Source organism: Episyrphus balteatus, chromosome 1 (genome assembly GCF_945859705.1).
Source record: "Episyrphus balteatus chromosome 1, idEpiBalt1.1, whole genome shotgun sequence".
In the NCBI taxonomy this organism is placed as follows: Eukaryota; Metazoa; Arthropoda; class Insecta; order Diptera; family Syrphidae; genus Episyrphus; species Episyrphus balteatus.
The window spans coordinates 175,715,275-175,724,409 of NC_079134.1; the positions used below are offsets into that span (position 1 = coordinate 175,715,275).

The window sequence follows — 9,135 nt, forward strand, 5'->3', positions numbered from 1 at the left end:
GCTTTTGTAATGCAAATAATTCATCAGTTTTTGACTGGGTCACACGATATTAATGCAATACCGTCAACATTTTTTAAGGCATCTTTTCAAGGTCGATGTTGAATGCGGAAATTTTTAATTTTCATATATTCCTTCTATGCTACTACTAGCTAAATGTTAAGTTACCAATGGACCAGGGTACTACAAAAATTAAACTTGATTTTCATAAAAAATTATCCCTAAAATGTTGATAAAGTGATAAATTGTTTGATAATTTTAGATATTTGTACATATTTAATTGCAAAAGAAAATTTACTTTTTTTATTTATTAATTATATTTAGAAGACTATTTTACACTTTAAAAAAAAAAACAACAACATAAAGATTATAGAAAAATTGCAAATAATTTGTCGCAATTTTCTTAAAAAAAAAAAAATAAAATGCACGACTGGGTCACACGAACTTTCTTTTAGAACTAAAAACTTTTTATAAACAAATTTGGTAAATGTATAAAAAAAACTTGAAATTCGTTCTTCAAATGTAAAAAAACAATTTTTTTAAATGAAATTGAGCTCTAAAAAAAGTATGCAGTTTAATTTTTATTATAAAGATGCATTTCCAGAAAAAAAAATTTCAAAATCGTTAGAGCCGTTTTTAAAAAAGTAATTTTTTGTATTTTTTTTTTTTTAATTTTATTTGGTCGACATAAATGTTTTTGCATAAAAAAATTCGTTAAAATTGAAATAGTAATTTGGAAGATAGTTTGAAAGTAAAAAACGGTTCTATGGGTTAATAAGGATTCAAAAAAAAAATTCAATGAAAGATAGACCTTATTTGAAAACGTAGTAGACGTTTTTGAGAAAATGAAACTTTTCCAAAACTGGTATATAACACCGTTATTTTTGGTACAAAAAAATTTATTCCAAAAACCCATCTGTACAGGATCAAAAAACTGCTACGTACCAAGTTTGAAGTAAATTGGCCCATCCGTTTAGGTTCTGTAGCTCCTTATACAGACCGACAGACATCCTGACAGACAGAAAGACGGATTTTCGAGACTCAATTTTTTCACATTCTCTATCATCGCATTCTCTATTGGAAAAATGTTATCTCAACTTTTTTTTTTCGAATGCATAACTTGATATATTTTAGTATCTATATCGCAAGTAAAAATGGTAAGAACGAAACTGTCCATCATTAAGAAGTAATCTTTACGTATTTTTTTCGAATTTTAAAAATATTTCGAAAAATTATTTCTTTCTTCTGTTTGTACCTCCTCCATCAACTGCAAACGGTGTCCACGGAGCGACATAAGCTAAATCCCAAACTTAAATGCATAGTGCTTAGTCATATTCAGGCGATAAGGTTATTGCGGAACAATATGCCTCGTGTTTTTCGCGAAACTGAATCAAATTAACATTAGTTTACTGGTATGGTCACTGTGGTGTATGTGTAACATTTTCTTATATAGAAACAAATTACGATCAAGAGTAAATTGGGATTTATTGTTTATTTTTTTATCATTATAGTCGCAATTTATCTTTAAATAGTATAGATATAGACCATAAAGATATACATAATTATATAAATTATCGAATAAAATAAAGTTTATATTAGAATATTTTCTAACTTGCATATTTCTTTTGTTTTTATTTTTTCAGAAAAACATTTAAAAATGGTGCTCTATCTTAAGACATATTGAAGATTGAAACAACATTTTTATAATAATCTTTATTTGGACAACTTTTCACTGTCAACTAAAAAAAAAACAGTTCTTCTTATAATGCCATACAAAATGAATAGCAATTCATCTTTGGAAAATTCATCGGATCCTGATTTCAATGAATATTTACATGAATGCCTTTTACAAACAAATTCTTCCAGCGAGCCTATATTACACTATGAAGGTATGAAAATCTTTATAATCAAAATATATTTTTAGTTAATTTTTTTTTGTTTGTATTATTTTTTTTTAGATGGTGAATTAGAAGCAGAGTGGCTAAATGCAGCTGGATTTTCACAACTTACAAAACCTTTCGAACAGGTAATATTTCAATTTTAACAAAAAAAATCATATCCGATTTCTGGAAAAAGTTCTAATTCTCAAAACTTGGTTTGAGGTTAGGATAAATTAATAAAGTAAAGAAAAAATCAAAAGGAATCCTTTTCCAACAAATTTTTAATAATAGGTTAAAATCAACCTTCTTAACTAACGTTTCAGCTTTGGTAAATGTTGGTATTACAGAAGCTACATTTTAGCTTCTTTTTAACTTTAGTGAGGTTGTTGGGCATGGAAAGAGGAGAACGTTATACAAGTTTGGCCCTTTATAAGAATGTACTTATAAGGTCTATAAGAAACTTTGCCGAAGCTCTACCGAAACCTTGAGATTGACAGATAGCTTCGGAAGAGCTTTAATAGCTCTTTAATGCAAGTCTTATCGAAATTAAAAAAAAAAACAGCTACAAAAACAAAAAACAATTTTCTTTTTTAGTTGGCTTTGTTTAACATTCCATTAGCTTTTGTTAAAAGTATATAATTTTTTACCACACCAATGTCAAAACCAAAAAATGTCCGAGCTAGATTATTCAATATCAAAACCAAAAATCAAATACCAAACTTGGTAATTTCTGTAAAGCTTCTATAACTTCACTAAAGAAGCTTATCCGAGATACAAGCTTTCTTCGGTTAAGTTTTCTTAACAGAATTTAAACAACTTATTAGAAGTTGTTAAACAAGTTCGTGCCTGTGAGATTTCAATTTAAAGAAGCTGTTGTGTTAGTTTGGCTGTCTTCTCAGGTCTTAAATTTTTGTAAAATTGTGTTATTGATTATTGATTGTAACTGCTATTGATTAACAAGGAAAATGCAATTTGGTATAATTTGTATAGGTTCTGAAAAATGTATCAAAGGAACATAAAGAAAATCCATTTAGAATTGACAATAAAATCAAAGTGCGCAGTATGATTGTGCTTATTTTTTGTATTTCTAATGAAAACTATTGAGTAAAATAAACTGAAACTGACCTGTTTCTATAGTTTTTCTTTTCTTTTTTTTTACTTAAGTTAAATTGTGGTATGCTTCACCATTCTAACAGCAATCGTCAGCTATTTTATATTGCTTTAGTAAATGTGCCATTTAGCGTGACACATGGGAACAAATTTATGCTTACAGCTTAAACAGGGAAAAAAGTATATTTATATTATAGGGTAATGTTTATAGAGTATCATATTACATTACTTTGCCACAGACAGGCGACAGCGACTACAATAATAACGATGCTGATGGTGACGACGACGTGCTTTATGTTAAAATGGCCACCTACAAGCCAGGTGACTGTGCCACTATATTATTTAATAACCAAATACAGTAGAAAAAAATTGTTATAAACAATGCAGAACAAGCCAGTTAAGCACGTTTAGGTAGTATAGAGTGGGTGAAACCAAGTGTTGAAAACAGTATAGGTACTCTGTCCGGAGCGATTGAAAAATACTGCTTAGGTTAATGGCACCTTAAACGTAACCCACGGCTATTGATTTCAAGAGAAGAAAAAAATGTTGTTTGCAGTTTTTTTTTTTTTTTTTTTTTTTTTAAACCGAAAAATTCTAGCAAACAACCTTGAGCGAATGATAAAGTAAACAAATGATACCCAATATCAATTTGTTTTATTATTTTTTTTTTTTAACTTTTGACAAAAATGACAAAAGTAAACATTTCGGTTGAAAAATCAACAAAGCTAAATATTTTGTTGTAGGTATGTATGATCAACTCATGACGCAGTTCTATTTAATAAACGATAAGTAAACAAAACGATATGTTGGTTCAATAAGCAAATTACACAGGTCAATTCTTTTTTCAAAATTTATGAGTATTGTGTTATTTTTCGATTTTATTATTTATGCGTACAAAAGTAAATGTAAAGTTTGCTTAATATTGACAATTGCGTAATTAAGCGTTATTGTGAGTATATTGTTATTTTTCTCATAGTGCAAGCTTCAGTTTTTTCACAAACTTTAAATAAATTTAAAGTACAGGTAAAATAATAGAAAAAAAAATCAATAAATAAAATAAAAAATTGTTACCCTCATGAAACATTGCAAAAAGTTTTCCTTTGCAATAAGAACCAAGGATCAAAAGAGTCTATAAAAAAATTGAATGATAGGGTGTTTTTTTTCAGCGGTTGAGTTATGTGTGAAAAAGTTATCATAATAGCTGACACAAATTTTGTTTATTTCTCGATTTTTACTTGTGATACTATAGATATATCAAGTTATGCAATCGTAAAAAAAAGTTAAAATAACAATTTTCCCTGATATTACGATGATAGAATATGCGAAAAAAGTGGATCTCGAAAGTCCGTCTCTCCGTCAGTCTGTCAGGATGTCTGTCGGTCTGTATAAAGAGCTACAGCCTAAACAGATGGGCCGATCTACTTCCAACTTGGTACGTAGCAGTTATTGGATCCTGTACAGAGGGGTTTTTGAAATTACCAATTTTGGAAAAGTATAATTTTCTCAAAAACGGCTCCTACGATTTTGATTAAAAAAATCAAGTATAAGTTTTTAAATAAGATCTATCTTTTAATGAAAAAAGTTATTTTTTTTTAAATTCTTAGGTATTAACCTCCCATAGAACCATAGAATTATCTTCCAAACTACTAGTTCAATTAAAACGTTTTTTTTTATGCAAAGACATTATTGTCTTAATATAATTCGAAAACAAAATTTTGAAAAATAAAAAAAATACTTTTCGGACTTTTTTTTTTTGAAAATCCAATTTTTGAAAACGTGATATTGAATTTTTTTGAAATTTTGGTTTAAGGTGTTGATTATAAGTTTCTACAAAATGGCATACCAAATTTATTTTTAATTTTTTTTTAATTATTTACAAAAATTTTCTTTTTGAAAAAACGGCTGTAACGAATTTGAAATTTTGTTTTTCTAATAATGCATCTTAATAAAAGAAATTTAACAGCATAGTTTTTTTGAAGCTCAATTTCATTAAAAGAGTTGTTTTTTATATTTTAAGAAGGAATTTTAAGTTTTTTTTTTATACATTTACCGAATTTATATAAATGTAAGTAGTTGTTCGTTCTAAGAGCCAGTCGTGCATTTTATTTGCTTTTATTTTCTCAAACTCTTTAAGACCATAACTACAATTAAGTGAAGCTTAGGAAATATTTCTTTGTAATCCACTGTATAGTCAGTTTGGTATTGGAATATTATATTTGTATCACTTCTTGAAATATATCTAGGCTAATGCATAAATGGGAGGAACACAAGACCCAACATTTTTTTCTGCGTTATTTCCGGCAACGTTTGTGTCACACCCCAGACAAGAAATAAAATTGCGTCATATCGCTCTTTTATGTACAAATAAATTTGATTTTATTCAATAAATGTTGATATCTCTTGCAATGCCCAAAAACTAAATGCCCTATCGCTCATTTACTTGAATACTGTCATAGCTAAAAAAAAACACGAGTTTTGAGTGCACACGAGTGCAGAAGTTATTGCGGAATAAAGTCCAAAAAGTCATTTCTTAACTATTCAAATTGACGGAAAAAGAGCATTTATTTTGTTTTAGAAACTAGCTTTCTACATACAAAAAAAGATCGATAGATACTAAATCTAAAACTCGATTTCTGAAAACACAGTTGTTTTGAGTTATGACAGTGTTCAAGTAAATGAGCGATATTGCTTTTTTTTCCTTTTTGTTTAGGCTTTAAGGCTTTAATTTGTTAACAAGGACCAGGGTTCGCACCTCGGTGATGAAATTTTGAAGCAAATTTGAAAAAAAGGAGCAAATCCAAAATTTCCGGAGTAGATTTGAAACAAAAAAAATTCTTACTTTTAAGGAAATTTTTTAATAAAAAATAATAAAGTCTAAAGTAAAGTCAATGGGGCCGGGGCGTATTCATGGACACTGTTTAAGAAACTTTTATGAAGAATTCGAGTTTATCCCATTTAAATTGCATTGGATAAACTCCAGTTTTAGTTAATCAACAACTATGAATTTGGCCCAATTTGGTTCATAAAATAAAATTATTTAGAGATAAATTCACCTTGGACCAATTTATATTGTTTTATAAACCTCATAAATGCAAGTGGTGGTTCAAAAATGTGTTTGCAATTCTAAAATAAATACAATTTCAATTTCAAACATTCCAATCCGGTTAGTTAGGTTAGTTTGGTAAAACAATTTTTCTGTGTGGAAAAAGTGGAGTAAATCTCAAAAAATCAGAGTGTTGGAGTAGATTTCTTTTGTTCCTCAAAAGTGGAGCAAATTTGCTCCGATCGGAGCAAGGTTTGGACCCTGCAAGGAACATCGTTTACCATAAATATTAATTAAAAAACTTGTTTATCTTCTTCTAGGGTTTTGAAGTACGTGCATCGGATTTGGAACCAATACTAGCTACTCTTTCAAGACCTCATGCTGAGGCTATTAAGCAAAGAGTACGCGCTCTTAATCACACAGTCCGCGGGCGGACTAAATCTCGTGTGAAACGAAAGCCAGATATTCGTGATGTTTTTCGAGATTTTGATGTAAGTCTTTAAAAAAGCTTTCATATTAAAATATTTATGCGTACCTATTATTTTCTTCACTTTAGGAATCAAGTACAGGCACTCGATCTCGCAGCGCAACACCTGATTCATTAGATTCAATTCAATGTGACGAAGTATGGAATACAACAGCAATGTAAGACTTTTCAATCAAACTTTATTCGATTCATTATTTTGAGAAAACAAAAAAAAATGTTTTCTTGTTTTCGTTTTAGAAGACCAAATTTCGTTAGTATTTTCGACAATAGTGGAAGCAATCCAGCTTTACAAAATGCCGGCAAACATAAACAAAAACTAAGACGTACTCCGAGTGCTCCTTTGAAAGGAGCTGCCGATCTCTTTAGAGGTTCTCATGTGCGATGTGATATCCCATTTTATTCAGCCGAAGGTATTGAGTTATTGGGATTTTCTAGAATCGGAACAATTCATATACCAAGAGTACGTTCAGGATCTGATCCGTCATGTTCAGTTGGGTAAGTTCTATAGAAACATATAATTCAAATCAATTTTTGATTGATTTTTCCTATTTTAGTCGTGCTCGTGGCCAATTAATTCAAAACTCACAAAGCGATCATAATATCTCAAGTGATTCAAGTGATGAATACGCAACTCGATCATCATCCAAATCGTCCAGCAATGAAAGTACACCGCAAAAGATTCTGCATAAAATAACTCTCGATACACCTCCACAAAGTGCCCACAATTCACCATCATCTCGAGATGGCATCAGTTTTGAGAGCATGTATCGGGAGTCTAGTCAACACGATGATGGCGTTGTAAGTAAAGATTGATATGTATTAAAGTTCTATCTTAATCTTCTTTTTTTAAACTAGGATACCGTCGATAGTCATGTCTTGACTGAAGAATACTTCTGCGATATCGATGTTATCAATGAAAATGACTTGAAACGCTTGCAACCAATACTTTGGCTGGAACTTGCGACGCTTTTCGATAAATATCACGTCACTTTGGATAAGAGAAAACCTTTTAAGCGACGTCGCAAGGAAGAAGGAAACTTATTTGGAATTTCGCTCAATGCACTTATTCGTCGGGATCAACAAATCACAGGAAAGGACTCAACATTGGTACCATTGTTTTTGGAATTTTTGCTAGATGAGTTAACTCGGCGTGGAGTTAGAGAAGAGGGAATTCTAAGAGTCGCTGGACACAAACAAAAGGTATTACAATTTAGTCTTCTTTCATCTATTTCAATCTAAAACTCTTATCTTTTCTTCATATAGACTGAACTACTTTATACCGAACTGGAAGCAGTTTTCTACCAAAAACCAAAAAAAGTCGCTCAGCTTTTGAGCTCCGCTAGTGTGCACGATTTGAGTGCGTTACTCAAGCGATGGTTGCGCGAGCTACCGCAACCTTTGTTGAGTCATGAGCTGATACAGCTCTTCTATCAAACTCATGCCCTTCCACCTCCAGATCAATATAAAGCCTTGGCGGTAGTGTGTCAAATGTTGCCACATGAAAACCGCAACACACTGCGGAGGCTCATCAACTTTTTGAATACAACAATAAAGCAACAAGAATCGAACAAAATGACGATACACAATGTATCAACTATCATTGCCCCCTCATTCTTCCCTCCTCGATACATTCAGCCAACTGATAAGAATAGTATAGAGGAACAAGTTAAAATGGCTGCACAGTGCTGCCGGCTAACAAGTATTCTTATTACCCGCGGTGAATCGCTCTTCCAGGTGCCAAAAACTCTAATCGCTCAGTCAAAGTCTACAAAACAAAGACAGGTTCGTCCCAAAATGTCCCTAAATATCAATAACTTATTTTTTTTTTAAATTCCAGAACAAACGAGCATTAACGCGTCGCATAAAAGTCGGTGGGAGTCTTTTGGATGTGAGCAGTAATAATCCTAGCAGTACCAACAGTAGCAATAATAACAGCACCAGCCGACAAGTTGATCCCAGTCATGTGCATCGTATAGTTGTTTAAGGAACAAGGAGGCAGAATAATTTTAATTTTTTTCGAAATGGTGTCTACGTTTTTACCCTTGCTTCTCTTAAAAAAGAAAGAAAAAAACTGCATTGCTGGATTAACTCTCGTATCAGGAATAAATTAAGTTAACTCAAGCTTTGCAAACTTTTTTTTTTCCTATTAATAATAAAATTGTATTACCTTTATTTAGCGCTTAAAAAAATGTACCGAAAACAGTCTACATACATCGTATTGAATATTTTGTATTTTATAATGAATGAAATTTATACTGTGTTATTGCAGTGCAAGTTTTTGATGCAATACAAATTCTAAATTTAATAAAAAAAACCTTATTATTTTTTACTTTATTTATGTGTTTTGATTATTATTTTTTCCATTAGAGAAAAGGTTAAAATTAATGTTGAATGAAAGTGGTAACTCTGGTTAAAGAGAAAAAAATTAACAACTAAATGCCTCTTTTAATAGAATAAATATAGAAATGTACATCCAGTTTCTATAAAAAATAAAATGCACGAATGGGTCGAACGAACTTGCTCATAGTACAATTTGCTTTAAATGCTTATTAAAATTTAGCATGTCTTTGAGAAAAAATGTAAAATTAAATTTATTTTCTTGAAACTTGGTGAGTCTC

The 9,135-nt window shown here is 30.6% G+C and overlaps 1 protein-coding gene across 2 annotated transcripts; it reads left to right on the forward strand.

Moving 5' to 3' along the window:
* The first annotated feature begins 1,717 nt into the window (after positions 1–1,717).
* Positions 1,718–8,851, forward strand: LOC129907728 (rho GTPase-activating protein conundrum). 2 transcript variants are annotated; one of them, XM_055984074.1, is made up of 9 exons: positions 1,718–1,886; positions 1,956–2,023; positions 6,351–6,521; positions 6,587–6,675; positions 6,755–7,012; positions 7,072–7,312; positions 7,373–7,717; positions 7,781–8,299; positions 8,355–8,851. In XM_055984074.1, the coding sequence occupies exons 1-9, from the start codon at positions 1,763–1,765 to the stop codon at positions 8,499–8,501; spliced, it is 1,962 nt and encodes a 653-aa protein (XP_055840049.1). In that variant the 5' UTR covers positions 1,718–1,762; the 3' UTR covers positions 8,502–8,851. The 2 variants fall into 2 exon arrangements, with proteins under 2 accessions (XP_055840049.1, XP_055840048.1); XM_055984073.1 differs by having other exon boundaries at positions 1,719–1,886; positions 7,072–7,315.
* The last annotated feature ends 284 nt before the right edge of the window (positions 8,852–9,135 follow it).